The 20876-nt window shown below is 39.9% G+C and overlaps 2 protein-coding genes across 4 annotated transcripts in view; one reads left to right on the plus strand and one right to left on the minus strand.

Moving 5' to 3' along the window:
* Positions 1-62: 62 nt before the first annotated feature.
* On the minus strand, positions 63-10096 carry LOC5502057 (organic cation transporter protein). Of its 2 annotated transcripts, XM_032370339.2 has the most exons (11): positions 9932-10096; positions 8073-8369; positions 7129-7275; positions 6682-6962; positions 5324-5569; positions 4885-5019; positions 4709-4788; positions 3757-3865; positions 1748-1820; positions 1120-1387; positions 63-555 (listed from the first exon to the last, which is right to left on the minus strand). In XM_032370339.2, the coding sequence occupies exons 2-10, from the start codon at positions 8361-8363 to the stop codon at positions 1139-1141; spliced, it is 1611 nt and encodes a 536-aa protein (XP_032226230.2). In that variant the 5' UTR covers positions 8364-8369; positions 9932-10096; the 3' UTR covers positions 63-555; positions 1120-1138. The 2 variants fall into 2 exon arrangements, with proteins under 2 accessions (XP_032226230.2, XP_032226229.2); XM_032370338.2 differs by having other exon boundaries at positions 63-1387; positions 9932-10095.
* Positions 10097-10250: 154 nt separating this feature from the next.
* Positions 10251-20876, plus strand: part of LOC5502056 (RNA polymerase II elongation factor ELL2) — a 36400-nt gene continuing 25774 nt past the window's right edge. The window contains exons 1-13 of one of the 2 annotated variants that reach the window (XM_048727670.1): positions 10364-10436; positions 10535-10582; positions 10813-10937; positions 11845-12086; positions 12180-12208; positions 13379-13555; positions 13673-13722; positions 13820-13879; positions 14334-14380; positions 14542-14629; positions 14922-15156; positions 15819-15852; positions 15973-16144. In XM_048727670.1, the coding sequence (XP_048583627.1) occupies positions 10899-10937; positions 11845-12086; positions 12180-12208; positions 13379-13555; positions 13673-13722; positions 13820-13879; positions 14334-14380; positions 14542-14629; positions 14922-15156; positions 15819-15852; positions 15973-16144 (1173 nt within the window). In that variant the 5' untranslated portion in view covers positions 10364-10436; positions 10535-10582; positions 10813-10898. Of the gene's footprint in view, positions 10437-10534; positions 10583-10812; positions 10938-11844; positions 12087-12179; positions 12209-13378; positions 13556-13672; positions 13723-13819; positions 13880-14333; positions 14381-14541; positions 14630-14921; positions 15157-15818; positions 15853-15972; positions 16145-20876 lie in introns of both variants that reach the window. The other variant, XM_048727669.1, reaches the window with a different exon arrangement.

Genomic DNA, 20876 nt, shown 5'->3' on the forward strand with positions numbered 1-20876 from the left:
CACATACAAAACAAATATGATATTTGGAGCGCAAAGCTTCCATGAGAGCAGTGACGTCCCTCTTAAGGAGATATAAAGATTTTTATTTGAGATGAAAAAGACACCATTGATGATAAATATAATATCATCAAGATTATTGGTTTTAATTTCTAAAAGGTTTGACTTATGTTATCAAAAACCAATGATGTACATTGAAAATATCCAATTCCAGATCCTCGAACAAGCGTACTGTTTTACTGACAACTCTAAAGAATTGCGATCAACCACTCCTTAGTATGTTTATCATGAAAAATATAACCCGGTTTATTTGCAAGAAAACTATAAAATATCAATCTACGAATAAAGTCTGATAAGTTTTTGACAATATTTGTTTGAAAATATCTTAGTTACTCGTTTAGATTAGCCGATGGAAATGTATGCTCTGAATGACTCGGAACTGAGCGGGAGCATAAAATTCCGAAGTCGCCGCTATGTTCGTGTATTTGGTTTGTTGATAAGATCAAATGCACAAATGCTATATATCCCCCGCACGGATGCATAAAGAGGGTAGGACTTCTGTAAAATAAAAAATAAAAAGAAACGTCATCTTTTTACAAATACATCGGGGGGGAGGATCATTTAAAGCGAATTAAAAAAGAGAACACTTTTTGAACGTGTAATTTTAAGACCGCAAGGCACCTGATGGAAATGGCCGCATTGGTACTTTGCTAGGAAGACAACAGCAAATTGGGTGTGATAGAAGGAATTTTTAACCCTAAGAGATAGCAGAATCGGAAAAACCGTTAAACACCCCATAAGGAATAGCAGTTGCTCGAAATATTATACCCTAAAAGATCACACCCGTATACTTTCCTGGAGACGAGAGTCGCCCCCACCCTACCCCCGGACTTACAACATGATCTTGAGATAACTAGGGCTGAAACGCCCCCCTTTTTATCGATGCTCTACATGGAGCGGCTTGTCCTTTTTGCGGTCCGACATTGCAAATTGTCTGGACCACTAGGGCAAACCCCGTCCGTACCGCGGTTTTATAGTTTTTGATAAGGCCAAACAGTATCCAAAGCTATATCCTAAAGTCCTCTTTTAATCTATATCAGTGATTATACTAGATATATTTACTTGCATGTGCTTTTTGCCCTCAAAGCGCAGTGTTTGTAATCATGCTTTCACCCTTTTCAAGCTCTATCATAACAGGTTCGTCGGGTATCCTGTGTCGCGCGCGGCAAGGAAGACTGTAATCTTCCTTGACCGTCTCCACTTCTTCGATGGTCTGCGGTAGCGTGATGTACCGAGTCTCCGGTAACCATAGCGACAATATCCCAGCAATCACCGCGCTCACTCCAAATATGGTGACGGGAAGAGTAAGACTGACTCCGGGAAGCTGGGACTACAAAGAAAACAAAACAAAGGGTTATAGAGGCTATAGGCTATCACTTATAAACGAAGCTAGCACTATTTAGGAGATGTAACATTGTTGAACAGACATCTGACATGACCCGAGCGAGGTTTGACATTTTTGTACCACATCATTGTGCCAACATTATTCACCGACATCATTGTACCGACATCATTCACCGACATCATTGTACCGACATCATTGTACCGACATCATTCACCGACATTATTCACCGACATCATTGTACCGACATCATTCACCGACATCATTGTACCGACATCATTCACCGACATCATTCACCGAGATCATTGTACCGACATCATTCACCGACATCATTGTACCGACACTAACCGTCATGACGATGTAGGGTGCGAGGATTCCACCCAGACGAGCGCTCATCGAGCCGGCGCCTATCCCGGTATTCCTATCATAGATGGATTTTTCATCAATGGACATCAGGAGAACATGACCGTATGACCGTACACACATCTCATCGGTGTCCACAGGAGAACATAAATGGGCACCGATGGAGTACATGAAATATGGGCACGGCCATAAGGTCATGAGGGCTGGAACTTCACAAACTCTCAGTTTGATTGAAGCTATGCAACAAGGATAGTCTTCGAGTTAAAAATCTTGGACTCTTGGACGCACTTGGAGTCTGAGTAGTAATCGTTTGATTACACCTTATTTTGTTATGTTTTTAAAGCAGTAAATTCTATATCCGAACCTGCTGAAAAAACCGTGTAAAACAATCCTTGTGACGGTTTCAGTATTGTAAGTAAGTAAGTATTGTAAGTAAAACGGTGTTAAAACGTCGACTTCTGTTTTGGCCGTCTTCCCTCTACTTCCTAGTCTACTTAGCAGCCGTTTTTAGTGTCACGCACAAGCTTGTGGGGAAGGCTAGACGTGCGTGACACTCCTGAGCAGACTATCTACTTCCCGATTTTCCAAAAAAAAAAAAAAAAAAAAAAAAAAAAAAATTACCTTCCTTATTGCCCGACCGAAATTTAAGGAGGACATGGACATGCAATCGAGATGAAATCGTTTCAGTCAAACCATACAAAAGGGCACTAAGAGATCACGTGACGTTTGGGTGGCAAATTCAAAACAAAATGATAAAACAAAATAAACAGAAATGACTGCGCCCGTCACACCAAAGAACGACGAAGAAATAAAATCTTTAAATGAAATATAACCCTTTCTAAAGAAAAAAATTTGTAAGCGCTGAATAAGTTGTTTTTCTTTTGCTGGTATTTTGCTGTTAAAAGGCTGAGCGCGCGCTAGTTTGCCACCCAAACAGTCACGTGATCTCTTAGCGCAAGTCCCCTATTACTCAAGAGTTTCGTTACCTTAGTATTATAAGGCAGAGTTTCGTTACCTTAGTATTATAAGGCAGAGTTTCGTCACCTTAGTATTATAAGGCAGAGTTTCGTTACCTTAGTATTATAAGGCAGAGTTTCGTTACCTTAGTATTATAAGGTAGAGTTTCGTTACCTGAGTATTATAAGGCAGAGTTTCGTTACCTTAGTATTATAAGGCAGAGTTTTGGTACCTTAGTACTTTATGGTGTGTTTCGTTACCTTAGTATTATAAGGCAGAGTTTCGTTACCTTAGTAATTTATGGTGAGTTTCGTTACCTTAGTATAATGTAAGGTAGAGTTTCGTTACTGAGTATTGTAGAGTAGAGTTTTGTTACCTTAGTATTGTAAGAAAGAGTTTCGTTACCTTAGAATTGCTGGGTAGACTTTCGTTACCTTAGTATTATAAGGAGAGTTTTGTTACCCTAGTATTTTAAGAAGGAGTTTCGTTACCTTATTAATGTTGGGTAGAGTTTCGTTATCTTAATATTATAAGGTAAAGTTTGTGTTACCTTAGTATTGTAAGGTAGAGTTTCGTTACCTTAGTATTATAAGGTAGAGTTCGTTAACTTAGGATTATAAGGTAGAGTTTCGTTACCTTTGAATTGCTGGGTAGAATTTCGTTACCTTAGTATTGTAAGGTAGAGTTTCGTTACCTTATTATTGTTGGGTAGATTTTCGTTACCTTAGTATTGTAAGGTAGAGTTTCGTTACCTTATTATTATAAGGTAGAGTTCGTTAACTTAGGATTATAAGGTAGAGTTTCGTTACCTTTGAATTGCTGGGTAGAATTTCGTTACCTTAGTATTGTAAGGTAGAGTTTCGTTACCTTATTATTGTTGGGTAGATTTTCGTTGCCTTATTATTGTAAGGTAGAGTTTCGTTACCTTAGTATCTTAAGAGAGAGTTTCGTTACCTTAGTTAGTATTGTAAGGTAAAGTTTCGTTACCTTAGTGTAGCGTTTCGTTACCTTAGTATTGTTGGGTAGCGTTTCGTTACCTTAGTATTGTTGGGTAGAGTTCCGAGGTGAACAGATAGATGTTGGAGAATTCTGTGGTGATCAGAGTCTTGCCGATGATCGCCAGAACCGTCGCACCAACAGGATAGGCTAGGACAAAGAAACAAGGGTTTTGAAATCATTTATTAACCTGTTAACCTTGCTTTACAAAATTTGGGTTATTGAACAGTTTAAAAATTTTACCTTATGGTCAGCTTAGTTTTCTTTGGATTATCTAGAAGTGTGTGTTTTATGTTTCATGCTCAGAAGAATACGCTTCAACAATAAGTGACCTACCTTTGGCACCCTCTACCCGTAAGCATCTACCTTTGGTATCCCTCCCTTCCCGGAAGCACCTAACATGGGTAATCCCCCTTCCTATAAGCACCTTCTTTTGGTAACCCCTCCTGACTTCCCATAAGCAGTTACCTTTGGTACCCCTCCTAACTTCCAATAAGCAGCTACCTTTGGTACATCCCCCTTCTCGTGGAAGCACGGGTGGCCTAGTGTGTTAGCGCGTAGGCCTCTCACCACTGTGGCCCAGGTTCGAATCCTGGCCCAAACTGGGCATTTTTTCCAAGTTCCTGCCTTGATTCGAATTTGTGTCACAAGTGAGTTGAAGGTTTCTCCGGTGTTTCCAGTCTTCTCAAATAAGGACAATAAAACGGAGGTCCCGTCTTTTCAAGTGGTACTACACTAACCTGAACCGAAGAGACGTTAAAGAGCCACTGGAAACGCAATAAACTCTCTGGCAGTGACCACCCCCAGTGACAGTGCTTACAATGCTTACGAGGGCCATATGTTAGAAAACTGTGAATTCGGTTAATATGCTACCCTCGATAAACAAGGATTCTTGTATTGTAATGTATTACCTACCCTTGGTACACCACTCGCCCCCCACTTCACGTTATGACCTACCTTTGGTACACCCTCTCCCTGTAAGCAAGTGCTTACCTTTAAAGACAGCAAGGATGAGAAGGCTTGCCGCTCCTGCCGATAACATATAGGAGCTGTAAGGGAAACGCCTACCGTATCTGTAGAAATGAAATTAAAATGTCAAGTTAGGATGTACTGCTTGGTTAACGTTACTGCTTGTTTAGCGTTTTTAAAGTATAACCAAACCTTGCTACCTGTGCATCAGGAACCAGCAGAAGAAAAGGTGTGGAATGTAGATGCTGTTCATGATGACGAAGTTGACATACACATTCCCTGCGAGGCTTGTCACGTACAGATAGAAACCAAAGTGGACGAGAGCCACGACAAACCTACAGAACAAGGACAATAATATACAACAATTCCGACCATATGACACTTAGGACAACAATGCCACCGGTAAAACACTACAAACCTACATATCAAAACCTACATATCAAGGACAACCAAAGACAAAAACACCGACCATATAAACCTACATAACAAGGGCAATTATATACACAACAATGCCGACTAATAAACCGACACGGCGAACCTATACGGCAATGAGAGCTTTATAAGGGAGACAGACAGACATACTAAAAGACGGACGAACAGACGAGGCGACGGACAAACGGACATCGACCATGAAATTACCAATTAAAGGCCAAGATCAGAGTCCTTTTGCGCAGTTTGCGGGTCCTCAGGAGGTCGAGGACCGAAGTTCGTTTAGCATGCTGCTCCCGTTCTATTTGATCCCGCCGGATGTCTTTGATGACCTCTTTCAGTGCCGCAAGGTCAACAGAGTCAGATCCTGACCGAGACCCATAACGAGAAAGGACCTGAAGTGCCTCATCCAACCTGTTATTGGCAATGAGCCATCTCGCAGACTCGGGGAAAACTCTGCAATGAAAAGTATATTAAGGAAGGCCAATCAAGCCGCCATTACACGCTTCAGCACAATACTGACTCACTCAAAGAACCAATTACCATCGGCTTATTCCAGCAAGTGACTGAGATGAATAAAATATCGTTTTTTAAGTATTAAACTTCGGTCGTTGGTGGCTACTTTGAAGTTTTCTTGAAAATAAAAAGAGTTGTTGATCGACATTCTTTAAGCAATAAGGAGGGCTTGGTTGAATGGATGTCTCTAGCAACGCTTCAAAGCTTTAGTTACTTCTCAACCAATTTTTCTTTTTGTAGACCTTCCTTCACAGTTACCTTTTTCTTTATGAATTTTAGATCGAACAAGGCAGGGAAGATTCCTGGGAGACTCAAGCATGGAAAATAGTTGAGGTTTGAACTCATCGCTGTCAGTAACAGAGTCACGGGTAGTAAGAGCATTAAAATCTAATAGCCACTTTGTGGGCCAGACATAAATTTTTGTGCCACGTGTGTCAATGTGAGTCCAAGCAAGGTGCTAACAAAAAGAAGGTAATTTCTTATTACAGGTCCTTTTTCCTCATATCAAGAAAATTTAGCCCAAAATTGTCGTTTTTGCCAAACGCGGTCACTTCCATATAAGAAAACTAATATATTCCTTATTTGGAAAAACTGCATGGTTTTTGTCATTTTGAACGTTGCCGTACCGCAGGTACTTCGTAAACATTATGACTTGTAATCAGAAGACTAAAACAGTGACTGTGACCATCTTTGGCCAATGGAGAAAGTATCTGAAAAGAAACTAAGAGGTACCAGTCCCTCAAAACGACAACGTTTTCTTCATATGCTGTGATACCTATGACTGCGCAACCCCCCCCCCCCCCCCCCCTCCCCAAGCAACTTCTGAATAAGCACCTGGGAACTTAGTTGCCCCTGAGTAGCCAGGCCTCTTGGTTAAGGACACCAGTATCAAGACACCAGTATAGTGCCCCCTCCCCTCCCCCCACCTCCAGTCCTCTTAGTTACGGACACCACGAAGGAAAGCAAGATTCTCTGGTAATGTGACAAGTAATAATATTCAGCCGGAGATTGCAAGTCTCATTTCTTCTGCTTTTAGAATCACTTATACTTACTTCCAAGTCAGGAAGAAAAACGCGGGTAGAAGACAGCACGTCATATTCAAGTAGCGCCAGTCCCTTACAAAGTACCCTATCAGGGCCGTCAGACAGTAGCCTGGGGAGTAGAACACGTGACTAATCTGCCCGCCCATGGTCCGATACTGTGGACCGATCAGCTCGATCATGTAGATATAAGAAGATAGCATGAAGGAGGCGAGGGAGAAGCCGATGCAGAAACGAAGTAGACCAAGCAGGGACAGGCAGTCAGCAAAAGAAGCGGCTACTCCTGATATCACCTGAAAGCAAAAACCAGTTCAAAGATAAAAGAAATGTCAATCATGATGTAGCAATGAGCCAATCTAAATAAATCATTATCTGCATCTGTTTTTTGTATATCTTTCGTGGTTAGAGCAAAATCGTTACTCACTACTAGATGAATATTAGATACATTATTTCACTCACCAAAATTCCACAACTGAGAAACATACACAATCGCCGTCCGAAAGCGTCCGAAATCAGACCACCCAGTAGCGAGCCGACTGCCATACCAGAGAAAAAACAGGACTGGAGGGATGCAGCAATATGGGCACGATCACAAATTAGATTCCACTAAAATAAAAATAATAATAATAATGATGTAATGATGATGATGATAATTATGCTGATGATGATGATGGCACGCAGCGTTCAGTAAGCAAGAGATACACAATATGGCTCTGCACAGTGGATTAGCACAGGACAGACGCACGAAAAATTATCTATTTGTTTAGCTATTGGTTGTGCTAATATCTCCATTAAACATCAATTTATTACGACCATAGCATAAGCCTTAATTCAGAGCTTTAGCAGGCCTCGACATATTCGAGTTGGGACAAGATGCAGAAACATTAAGAAAAAATAAAGGGCGTCGTGCCACGCCTCTTTGAACATATGGGGGAGGGGTGTTGGGGGCACGTGCTCCCAATGCCCCACCTCCTGTAGCCTGCTTGCAGGCGGTACTCGGTTATCATCGCGGAAAACCCTCTACGTTCGATGATCGGGCGCCATATTGTATTCTAAGCCGCACGGTTCCTTGGGGCGCCGCACGGTTCCTGGGGGCGAGCGCAAAAACGGACGCAGGCCAGGGGGGAAAGGAGAGGGAAGAGGGGAAAAAACCCCTTCCCTCTTCTTTCCCCCCTACCCTGCGTCGGTTTTTGCGCTCGCCCCCAGGAACCATGCGGCTTAGAATAAAATATGGCGCCCGATCATCGAACGGAGAGGGTTTCCCGCGATGATAACCGAGTACCGGCGCCCGATCATCGAACGGAGAGGGATTTCCGCGATGATAACCGAGTACCGCCTACAAGCAGGCTACACCTCCTGCTACGACCCTGTTATTGGTCTGAGATTACAAGAAGCACACTTACCTCTGTCGCAACTGAGGTAAACTGTTCTTTGCTGAACTCGTAACTTGTACAGTTCTCACAGCACTTACGCACAGGGCAAGTCGCATTACTTGTGGTGCAACTGAAAGAGGGTGTGCCCATGGCAAACACTAGCAGACCAAACTGGGTCCCAAGAGTGATATTCAGAATTCCACAACAAAAGAACAGCAGCTTCTGGCAGCGACCGAAGGAAGCAATTTTAAGGAATACATCGTCATAGACAGCAAAGCGTTTTATGGCCTCAGTATCTGATTCTTCTGGCGAAGATGGCATTGTTTTCTGTTTCAAAAGAATTAGAAGTGAAAGTGCTTTATTATATATTTTATTTTCAACTGATCCGAGCTTTTACTAAAAAGAACGACAGAGGTGATACCCTGGAAACTAGAAGCTTTATTATTAGCGCTCTTCGTGTCAGGCACGCCTTTTGCTCGACAATAACAGCTGTCACGCACGCCTTCTGTGTGACACTTAGAGCTGTCACGCACGCCTTCTGTGTGACACTTAGAGCTGTCACGCACGCCTTCTGTGTGACACTTAGAGCTGTCACGCACGCCTTCTGTGTGACACTTAGAGCTGTCACGCACGCCTTTTGCTCGACAATAACAGCTGTCACGCACGCCTTCTGTGTGACACTTAGAGCTGTCACGCACGCCTTCTGTGTGACACTTAGAGCTGTCACGCACGCCTTCTGTGTGACACTAAGAGCTGTCACGCACGCCTTCTGTGTGACACTTAGAGCTGTCACGCACGCCTTCTGTGTGACACTTAGAGCTGTCACGCATGCCTTCTGTGTGACACTAAGAGAGGCTGCTAAGCAGACTAATTGGGGAAGGGTACAGAGGACTTTATGTACACAGGGTACTGAAGACGGTTGGGGCGGATCCTTACCAAAGATTATTCCCCTAACTTCAATTTGCGTGAGCAGCCCTCACGGCCGCCATCTTGGATTACTCACGCAATTTTCCTCCCCCTCCCCCTGCGCAGCGCATCAAAGATGGCGTCCGTGATATGCGAACTCCGTGTTTTCGGGGTTTTCGTGCCGGAAAAACTATCAAAGCCTACAGATAGGCTAATTTAGTATTTGCAATGCAAATAGCGCGAAAATAAACGTAGCGCAAAGGAAAAACTCCCAAGTTTTCCAACCCCGTCCCTATGGTCTTCTGGGTAATTTTCATTAAACGCTCTATTGAAAATTACCCAAAAGACACTCTGGGGATGAGGTTGCAAGTTTTCGAGACTGTCATCACACAGGGAGGTCACCCCTACCGTGGGTACCAGAGTCTCGAGCTTCGTTCGTCCATCGCCTAGCAGGGGAAAAGTTTAGGATACAACCCTTGCAAGCATTGTATTTATTTTGAGAGGACATCAAAATCTGGGAAGAGCATGGAGTGTGATAAATATAAACGCTTCAACGGATGGACTCAAATTACAGGAGTAATTTGTTTATTTGGCGCCAAAAAGTTTTAGCGTATACATTCGCGCGATCAATAGTGACTGTAGTGAAAATTACAAATCTTGATCGATATTGAAAATTCCAGGGACAACTGATTTTACCTCGCTACCAATAAGCGTGTTCATGTGATGAAACTGTGAATTTGTTTACAAGCAAATAAATAAAACAATAACAATGGCAGTCTCTACTGAGATATGCCTGCAATAATAATACTAAAAAAATCCGTTTATTAACCCTATTGCAGGTTAAACCTCAATTACAGGGCAGTCAGCACAATGAGAGCATATCAAATGATTTCATTAATACTACTGGTAATGATATAAAGTACAGAAATTGTTTATCATATGATTGCAAGCACACATACTTATGTAAACAGAAATCCACTGACCTTATGCTCACGGGGAATGTGGATGGGTTATATAGATACCTCTTGCTCAATCTTTTGGTACGGGTGTCGAAACATTCAACAGGGTAATGGAACGAAGCTAGTTATGCCAGCATGTTTGTGCAGTCTAGCATTGTTCTAGCAGTTTGTGTATCAGAAAGGTCAGGGGTAAGCATGGAACGCCTGGGTCTTACTTGTAAATTTATCTTCCGGCATGAGCGCACGTGTGTGCAGACTCGTTTTGGCACCTGGTGGTGTATTCTTTTCGACTTCCATATTAGGTGTATGTGTTCTCGGCGCATGCGCCGTGTACTAAGCGGATGTTGTGTGTGGTTTCGACGTTCAGTGGGGTTAGAAGAGACAACATGAAGCAATGGCTATTGTTTTACAGCCGAAAACCGACTACAAACTGCTCTCAGAATCCCACTCTAACCAAGACAAACTCATAGTACACGTCAAATTAACCGACTCTTGTCTTAAGGCGCTCCAAGAGTACCAAAGTTCCAAGGTAGACCTTATAACTTTCACGAGAATTCGGTGCGAAAATTTCCTGTCCTTGTCAAGTTGTGTCGAAAATGATGCCTCATTTCTTTTATTCCTTCACAGGGAAGCACACAGGCAAAGCCGAGTATTAGATTCACAGGGCAGGATGGGGTAGGTTTGGTGTCTGGTCTTCTTCTTTTGTTATTATTTGAAGGAGTTTTAAGGTTGTTAAAACAACATATTCCATTTCTTGTCATTTTTTTTTCATTCTTACTACATAACATGAAATTTCAAGTCCGTGGTTTCTCAGAAAAGGGGAAAAATACACGTTGATCACTTCATAGTTGTATTCGTTATAATTTTTAATTTTTTCTTGATTTTCTTTTTTCTTTCTTTCTCAGATATTAGAATTCTCCTATCGCTATGGTTTCTTTAGCGAAGAAAAAAATATGTCTCCGTCAGAACTGAGAAATTTAATCAATATCGAATGTCTGGAATCTCTTGGTTTCGAAAGAAATATCAAAGGGTCTGTTTGGGTTAATACCTTTATTCGGCTATATGATAAGGCCTATATTTCCAAGCATGCTATTTTTATGGTGTAGAACCAACGTGTGTGTTTATTCGCGAATCCATTGAATTGCTGGTAACATTTCAAGCGCATGATTTTGTTAAAGGTCAACTCTTACCCTCGCAAAAATCGGAACATATTATCTACGGTTATACATAAATCACAGTTACTGAGTGAATCGCTGTAATAAACTTAGTAAGCCTCCTGTTCTGCGATATAATATCAAATATAAACGAAATGACGGAATTCTTTCCCCATCCTAGACTTTCGACTTATCACACAATGTCGTCTCGGTTGATAGACGACATTATTTTTATGTGTATGAATTTTGTTATATCATAATTTTCCCACAAGATTAGCAATTACGTAAGTCACAATTGCACTACAGATCACAATATGCTAGCTGGTTTAGCAAACTACATGGATCTCCTTTGTTCTGTCTGTGTGTCAATGTTGAGTGGAGTAAAATTTGTAATTTGTAAACAAACTTTTTAGTGGATGAAATATTATTTTCCCGTGCTTTGTTTGTTTGTAATGATATGGACATATACACAAATTGTACTTTAAACATTTTTTAAACCTCTCACCCCCTTCCCCAGTACAATTTAATCCTTTTGGGGAACCCCTCCATAAACATAATTGTCTTTTTTTTGTATAGATAATCAAGCATTTGAATAATGTTCTGACACATTTTGCAAATATTCAAAGCAATAAGAAATACAATAGCTTGGGAAAATTTACATTTAAAGGATAAATGCTTCTGTCATAGAATTTATTTCAATTTTTTTAGCTTTCTTGAAGTTAATGCAAACAAACAAACAATGCTTCATCATCAGTAATTTGAAATATCTTCCTTCTATTACAGACTATTAGTATACCCATCAAGAAATCCAGCACAGGCGATGCACGCCAATTCCAGTTTGGTTGCTCTACCCTGCAGTCTCTTGGACATGGCTGCTTGGACTGTCTCCATCAGCCAGGCCGGGGGACTACCTTACAGTCACTCGGCAGCATTACACACAAGATTAATATCTGTGCCACTGACGATAGTTACACTATGACTCGAGACCGTATGAAGGAGGCCGAGGAGGAGAGGAAAGAAATCAGGTACCACTTGTGGTTGTGAAGTCATACCTTCAAGCCAGTTTACATCGCCACATTCTTCACCTTTCTGTCTGACTATCCTGTTGTATTTTGCAGGAGCAAGTTAATAAAAACCCCAAACAAAGGTTAGTACATTTATAAGCTGTTTAATCAAGTCAATGTATAAATAAATAAATGAATAAAAAATAAATAAGTAAATAAATAAATAAATACCTTTGTATGAATATACGAATATAATTCTCGCCTCTGTCTAAAGACTCAAGTATAGTATGCAGACAATGAATTAATGCTTGAGTGGTGGATTTTCCTTTGTTAACGTTATGGGCCTTAAGTCATCCTGTGGTTTCTTGGGTGGAGAACACTTAGGGATAGGGCGGATGATTGATTCCTTCAGCTGATCTGGTACGCATCCCTCTCTCAGCGAAGAGTTATACAGGTCCTAGATGCTCGCCTAGTTACCTTCCTTTTATCGCTAATGAAATCTGTGGGTTTGCAACACAACGCGGCATGCGATTAAATCCTAGCAAGTGTAGGGAGCTAGTAATTAATTTCCTAAAATATCAACCATCTCCCACATGTGCACTCAATTTAATGGGCTCAACTATCAAAAGGGTTACCTGCTACAAGTTTCTTGGAGTTTTCATTAGTCATGACCTGTCTTGGAATAATCATGTAGAACACGTGTTCAGTAAGGCAAATAAGCGCCTGTACGCGTTAAGACTTCTCAAAAAGGCTGGCTTATCAGTACATGATTTGTGTACTATTTATTGCGCGCTCATAAGGTCTGTACTCGAGTATGCGTCGCCGGTGTGGGCTGCTCTACCGGAATACCTATCTGAGCACCTGGAGTCTATACAGAAAAGAGCTTTAAAAATCATTCTAAGGCACCAATATACGAGCTATAGTAGTGCCCTTGCCTCAACGTCTCTCCAATTTTTGTCTGAGAGAAGGGATGAAGCATGTCGGAAATTTATGGCAAGAGCTAAAACTGTTGAACCCTTAAAATCTGTGGTTAATAACATGACAACTGTCCAACATGGATATAATTTGAGATCAGGAAATGAGAAAATAATAGGACCGCAAGCTAAAACTTGTAGGTTTAGAGATTTTGTGACTGTGCGCTATTGTTAGTTTCTGTGTGACGACCTCTCACTTGTAATTCAGCCATGATAGCTGCAATGGTGCAGAAATAAACATATATTATTATTATTATTATTATTATTATTATTATTATTATTATTATTATTATTATTATTATTATAAGCTGTGGAACTAAAACAGTTAACCTTTCATAGGTGGAAAGAAAAGGCCCCCAAACAAACGTACCAATTTAATAATGAACATGAAACGTAGTATGCAGAATCAGCCTAAACTATCGAATGGAGCAAGTAAATCTTTGCGGGAAAGAGTTCTTCATCTCCTGGCCATCAGACCCTACAAGAAGCCAGAACTTATATTACGACTTAGAAAGGGTGAGTTGTACTTAATCATGAAATGTGATTTGTACGTATAAGTGTGATTGTATGCCAAACATATTTCTCATAATTTTCTGTATATTTTAACCAGAAATATTTTTGCTTGTGTTGTAGATGGTGTTATACTCAAAGATAAAAATACTTTAACAAATCTATTGCAACAGGTAAAATGGTTATTCTTGTTTGAAAATTGTGAATATAGTCATTTGCTTGTACATATTTGGTATTGCCTTTAAAATTTACCCCATTTTTTATCACAAGGTCGCAACAATAAGTAACAACCAGTACACATTGATGAAGCACATATATGCAGAGGTTCAGGTAGGGCTAGAGAACTATTTTGTTCAATAATCTTCCAATATTCAGATTATTCTAAGAAGGTCTTATAATCCCTTTAATAAGGGTTTAAGAGGTTGGCAAGTTATACAGGCCTGTAGCCAGGGTGGTTCAGGGGGTTCGGACGAACCCCCCACCCGGCTTGAAGGTCCGCTCAGAACAAACAAAAATATATAATGTTTTGCTGGAGATTACCGTGCTGACTATATGACTATAAAAATATTTTTTATAATAATTATCTTTATTATTATCAATATATGTTAAAAGCACTTTAAAATTTTAAATACAAGATTGATTACCTAATGTAATAAGGCGAGGAGAAGGGTATACCGGAAATTTGGTCCGCTGAAATGGAAAAACGAACCACCCCACTCAAAATCCTGGCTACGGTCCTGTTATATCATGCAATAGTTGTAATCACCTGTATCTTATGATCCAGGATACATGGCCTTGTTATACAGATGAAGAAAGGAAAGTAGTCCAAAGGTGAGGTCACCTGATTTTTAAAGAATCCAAAAGATTTTGCATTTCTTGGCAATGTCTTGAAAATGTAGAAAATCGAGTAAGGACTCTAGAAGGAGGGCTTAGTCCTATTATTTTTCAGTAATAGCCTGGAAACAATATTTTTTTGTTTTATGAATTATCAGAAAATTAAAACCTACGGAAGGTGAAAGCAGTAGTCAGCCTTCTTCGGCCAAAACAAGTCCATCAAAAAAGCAAGAACCACCTGCACTAGTAAGTTCTGACCAAAGCTGTCCTTTTCCACCTACTGTAACTAGAGAAAACTGTCTGAACATGATAGTAGACCAAGTAGACTGTTGATTGCTATAAAAGAGTAAACATGGTATAGTAGATCAAGCATAATAATTTAAGCCTGCATAAAGCAGAGCTGAGATTTGAACTTCTGCACTCTTGAATGACATCTTCAAAGCATTTTGCAAGCACTGCAAGTAATACTATTAGCACTGCCTGCAGATGGCTTTGCACAGTCTAGTGTGCAGTTTCTTAACTTATTCTGTTTGTACAGGGAAATAAAAGGCAGTCATCTTCGATCTCGTATGCATCACCAGCCAATAAGAAGCAGCGCATAGCACATGTGGTAAACACTAACAATAATGTATCAAAAGAGAATCCTGAGGCGCACAGTGTAAATAACACCAAGAGACATTACGATACATCACCAAGTACAAAGGAGCAAGTCAAAGACGAAAACAAGGCAGTCAACTTCAGGGATAAAAAGCCTGTTTCTTCCACTAAAAATGGTAAGAGCCCACCTTTACAAGTTGACATGACAACCCTTTTTTTATTTCATGACACTGTGCAGACACAGTGCTAACTTAAATAAACAATGGAACCTGCTTGACATTTAGGTTGTAGAGGGGAAATGGCTTAAATGTGTATCCCCCCTGGGGCTTATATTGTTTTGTGCCATGTTTAGCCTGGCCTTATTAGTTCCCTATTATACTCTTATATCAGTCACTGTTTTGATAGTCGGTTGATTGTACATATCAACCAGACAGAGCAAAATTGTTTTGTTTTTGTTTTTTACACAGAAGACATTCTTTAAGGTTCGATCTACAGTACATACTGTGATAAAAAAATGAATTTTAAAAAAAGAATAATGTGCAACAGGGTTCTAAATATTACTTTTTTTATCTGCTAGATTTTGCTGGCTTTGTGGATTTTGGTGGGGATAAAGAAGCCTGCATACAGTACTAAAAATATGAGAAGGGGATACAGACAAAAAAAACGGCAAACACCAGAAAACAGTCGGCTATCGCCGGCCGCTATTTTGAACCATGTACAACTTATATTTGATTGAAGTATTTTTAGAGTTACCAAAGAAAGTAGAATACTGACAATTTCTTGCTGTACATACTCCACTATCATACTTTTAATTATTCTCTATTTACTCTTTATTTAGGAGAAGGCAAGACTGCTGAGATGGATTATAAAAAGTAAGTAACATCTTCATTTTCATCCCATGAAATAAAAGCTGTGCAAGAAATTGTATTTTAAAAGGCAAGAGTATGTTTATTTTATCTAACTGTTTTTTTTTTCCTTTTTGTTTGTACTAGACAATATCGGCCTATTGAGACGTATGAGCAGAGGTTATTGTACAAGCGGGACTTCCAGGTTGAATATGAGGAGTACCTGCACTTAAAAAATAAGATTGATAATGTCACCAAGAAGTTCATGGAGCTCAAAGGAAGCTTAACAAGGTGCCCAGAGAACAGCGAAGAGAGGCAGGTGAGTGAATGGTTGGTAATGGTGGTGATCAGGGCGGTGATGATAATGATGGTGGTTATCATGCATGCTGCTCTTGATGATGATGATAGTGATCACGAACACACTGATAAAGATGATAATGGTGATCATGGAGGCACTAATGATGATGATGGTGATCATGAAGGCACTAATGATAATGATGGTGGTGGTGGTGATCATGAAGGCACTAATGATGATGATGGTGATAATGAAGGCACCGATAAAGAAGATTATTGTGATCATGAAGACACCTATAAAGATGATGATGGTGATCATGAAGGCACTGATGATGATGATGGTGGTGATCATGAAGGCACTAAGTATGTTGATAATGATGGTAATCATGAAGGCACCTATAAAGATGATGATGGTGATCATGAAGACACCGATAATAATGATGATGGTGATTACGAAGGCACTAATAATGATGATGATTGTGATTATAAAGGCACTAATGATGATGATGGTGGTGGTGGTGATCATGAAGGCACAAATGAGGCTGATAATGACTTTGAATTGTGTTTGTGAAAATGCTGCTGCTGATGATGATGATGGTGATTACATATGAAGGCAATGATGATGATGGTGATTATGAAGGCACTAATGATGTTGATGATGATGGTGGTGGTGGTGATCATGAAGGCACTAAGGAACAAATCATTACATATTTGACGGGAGGAGGTTCTAATTTTTTTTTTGCCTGAGCCTTGCTGGTTTTTTGGTGGGGAATCAACTCTCTTGTCAAATCGAATGGTCCGTTCCTCCTGATGGTGATTATAATGGTGGTAATCATGAAGAAACTGATGATTGTGGTAGTGTTGATGATTGTGCTAGTGATGAAGATTGTGCTAGTAATGAAGATTGTGGTAGTGATGAAGATTGTGGTAGTGATGAAGATTGTGCTAGTAATGAAGATTGTGCTAGTGATGAAGATTGTGCTAGTGATGAAGATTGTGCTAGTAATAAAGATTGTGCTAGTGATGAAGATTGTGCTAGTGATGAAGATTGTGCTAGTGATGAAGATTGTGGTAGTGATGAAGATTGTGCTAGTGTTGATGATTGTGCTAGTGTTGATGATTGTGCTAGTGATGATGATTTTGCTAGTGATGATGATTGTGCTAGTGATGAAGATTGTGCTAGTGATGAAGATTGTGCTAGTGATGAAGATTGTGCTAGTGATAAATATTGTGCTAGTAATGAAGATTGTGCTAGTGTTGATGATTGCGCTAGTAATGAAGATTGTGGTAGTGTTGATGATTGTGTTAGTAATGAAGATTGTGCTAGTGATGAAGATTGTGGTAGTGTTGAAGATTGTGGTAGTGTTGATGATTGTGCTAGTGATGAAGATTGTGCTAGTAATGATGATTGTGGTAGTGATGAAGATTGTGCTAGTGATGATGATTGTGGTAGTGATGATGATTGTGCTAGTGTTGATGATTGTGCCAGTGATGAAGATTGTGCTAGTGATGATGATTGTGGTAGTGATGATGATTGTGCTAGTGTTGATGATTGTGCCAGTGATGATGATTGTGCTAGTGATTAAAATTTTGCTAGTGATGAAGATTGTGCTAGTGATGAAGATTGTGCTAGTGATGAAGATTGTGCTAGTGATGAAGATTGTGCTAGTGATGAAGATTGTGCTAGTGATGAAGATTGTGCTAGTGATGAAGATTGTGCTAGTGATGAAGATTGTGCTAGTGATGAAGATTGTGGTAGTGATGAAGATTGTGGTAGTGATGAAGATTGTGGTAGTGATGAAGATTGTGCTAGTAATGTATATTGTGGTAGTGATGAAGATTGTGCTAGTGATGATGATTGTGGTAGTGATGATGATTGTGCTAGTGTTGATGATTGTGCCAGTGATGAAGATTGTGCTAGTGATGATGATTGTGGTAGTGATGATGATTGTGCTAGTGTTGATGATTGTGCCAGTGATGATGATTGTGCTAGTGATTAAAATTTTGCTAGTGATGAAGATTGTGCTAGTGATGAAGATTGTGCTAGTGATGAAGATTCTGCTAGTGATGAAGATTGTGCTAGTGATGAAGATTGTGCTAGTGATGAAGATTGTGCTAGTGATGAAGATTGTGCTAGTGATGAAGATTGTGCTAGTGATGAAGATTGTGCTAGTGATGAAGATTGTGGTAGTGATGAAGATTGTGGTAGTGATGAAGATTGTGGTAGTGATGAAGATTGTGCTAGTAATGTATATTGTGGTAGTGATGAAGATTGTGCTAGTGATGAAGATTTTGCTAGTGATGAAGATTGTGCTAGTGATGAAGATTGTGCTAGTGATGAAGATTGTGGTAGTGATGAAGATTGTGGTAGTGATGAAGATTGTGCTAGTGATGATGATTGAGCTAGTGATGAAGATTGTGCTAGTGATGAAGATTGTGCTAGTGATGAAGATTGTGGTAGTGATGATGATTGTGCTAGTGATGAAGATTGTGGTAGTGATGAAGATTGTGCTAGTGTTGAAGATTGTGGTAGTGATGAAGATTGTGCTAGTGATGAAGATTGTGCTTGTGATGATGATTGTGCTTGTGATGATGATTGTGCTTGTGATGATGATTGTGGTAGTGATGATGATTGTGGTAGTGATGATGATTGTGGTAGTGATGATGATTGTGGTAGTGTTGGTGATTGTGGTAGTGTTGATGATTGTGGTAGTGATGATGATTGTGCTAGTGATAAATATTGTGCTAGTAATGAAGATTGTGCTAGTGTTGATGATTGTGCTAGTAATGAAGATTGTGGTAGTGTTGATGATTGTGGTAGTGTTGATGATTGTGTTAGTAATGAAGATTGTGGTAGTGTTGAAGATTGTGGTAGTGTTGAAGATTGTGGTAGTGTTGATGATTGTGCTAGTAATGAAGATTGTGCTAGTAATGAAGATTGTGCTAGTGATGAAGATTGTGCTAGTGATGAAGATTGTGCTAGTGATGAAGATTGTGCTAGTGATGAAGATTGTGCTAGTGATGAAGATTGTGGTAGTGATAATGATTGTGGTAGTGATGAAGATTGTGCTAGTGATGAAGATTGTGCTAGTGATGAAGATTGTGCTAGTGATGAAGATTGTGCTAGTGATGAAGATTGTGCTAGTGATGAAGATTGTGCTAGTGATGAAGATTGTGCTAGTGATTAAGATTGTGCTAGTGATAATGATTGTGGTAGTGATGAAGATTGTGCTAGTGATGAAGATTGTGCTAGTGATGAAGATTGTGCTAGTGATGAAGATTGTGGTAGTGATGAAGATTGTGCTAGTGATGAAGATTGTGCTAGTGATGAAGATTGTGCTAGTGATGAAGATTGTGGTAGTGATGAAGATTGTGCTTGTGATGAAGATTGTGCTAGTGATGAAGATTGTGCTAGTGATGAAGATTGTGCTAGTGATGAAGATTGTGCTCGTGATGATGATTGTGCTCGTGATGATGATTGTGCTCGTGATGAAGATTGTGCTAGTGATGAAGATTGTGCTAGTGATGAAGATTGTGCTAGTGATGAAGATTGTGGTAGTGATGAAGATTGTGCTAGTGATGAAGATTGTGGTAGTGATGAAGATTGTGCTAGTGATGAAGATTGTGGTAGTGATGAAGATTGTGCTAGTGATGAAGATTGTGGTAGTAATGAAGATTGTGCTAGTGATGAAGATTGTGCTAGTAATAAAGATTGTGGTAGTGATGAAGATTGTGCTAGTGATGAAGATTGTGCTAGTGATGAAGATTGTGCTAGTGATGAAGATTGTGCTAGTGATGATGATTGTGCTAGTGATGAAGATTGTGCTAGTGATGAAGATTGTGCTAGTGATGAAGATTGTGCTAGTGATGAAGATTGTGGTAGTGATGAAGATTGTGCTAGTGATGAAGATTGTGGTAGTGATGAAGATTGTGCTAGTAATGAAGATTGTGCTAGTAATGAAGATTGTGCTAGTGATGAAGATTGTGCTAGTGAGGAAGATTGTGCTAGTGATGATGATTGTGTTAGTGATGAAGATTCTGCTAGTGATGAAGATTCTGCTAGTGATGATGATTGTGCTAGTGATGAAGATTGTGCTAGTGATGAAGTTTGTGCTAGTAATGAAGATTGTGCTAGTGTTGATGATTGTGCTAGTGTTGATGATTGTGCTAGTGATGAAGATTGTGCTAGTGATGAAGATTGTGCTAGTGATGAAGATTGTGCTAGTGATGAAGATTGTGCTAGTGATGATGATTGTGCTAGTGATGATGATTGTGCTAGTGATGATGATTGTGCTAGTGATGAAGATTGTGGTAGTGATGAAGATTGTGGTAGTAATGAAGATTGTGCCAGTGATGATGATTGTGTTAGTGATGAAGATTCTGCTAGTGATGAAGATTCTGCTAGTGATGATGATTGTGCTAGTGATGAAGATTGTGCTAGTGATAAAGTTTGTGCTAGTAATGAAGATTGTGCTAGTGTTGAAGATTGTGCTAGTGATGAAGATTGTGCTAGTGATGAAGATTGTGGTAGTGATGAAGATTGTGGTAGTGATGAAGATTGTGGTAGTGATGAAGATTGTGCTAGTAATGAAGATTGTGCTAGTGAGGAAGATTGTGCTAGTGAGGAAGATTGTGCTAGTGATGAAGATTCTGCTAGTGATGAAGATTCTGCTAGTGATGATGATTGTGCTAGTGATGATGATTGTGCTAGTGATGAAGATTGTGCTAGTGATGAAGTTTGTGCTAGTAATGAAGAT

The sequence above is a fragment of the Nematostella vectensis genome, chromosome 5 (genome assembly GCF_932526225.1).
Source record: "Nematostella vectensis chromosome 5, jaNemVect1.1, whole genome shotgun sequence".
In the NCBI taxonomy this organism is placed as follows: Eukaryota; Metazoa; Cnidaria; class Anthozoa; order Actiniaria; family Edwardsiidae; genus Nematostella; species Nematostella vectensis.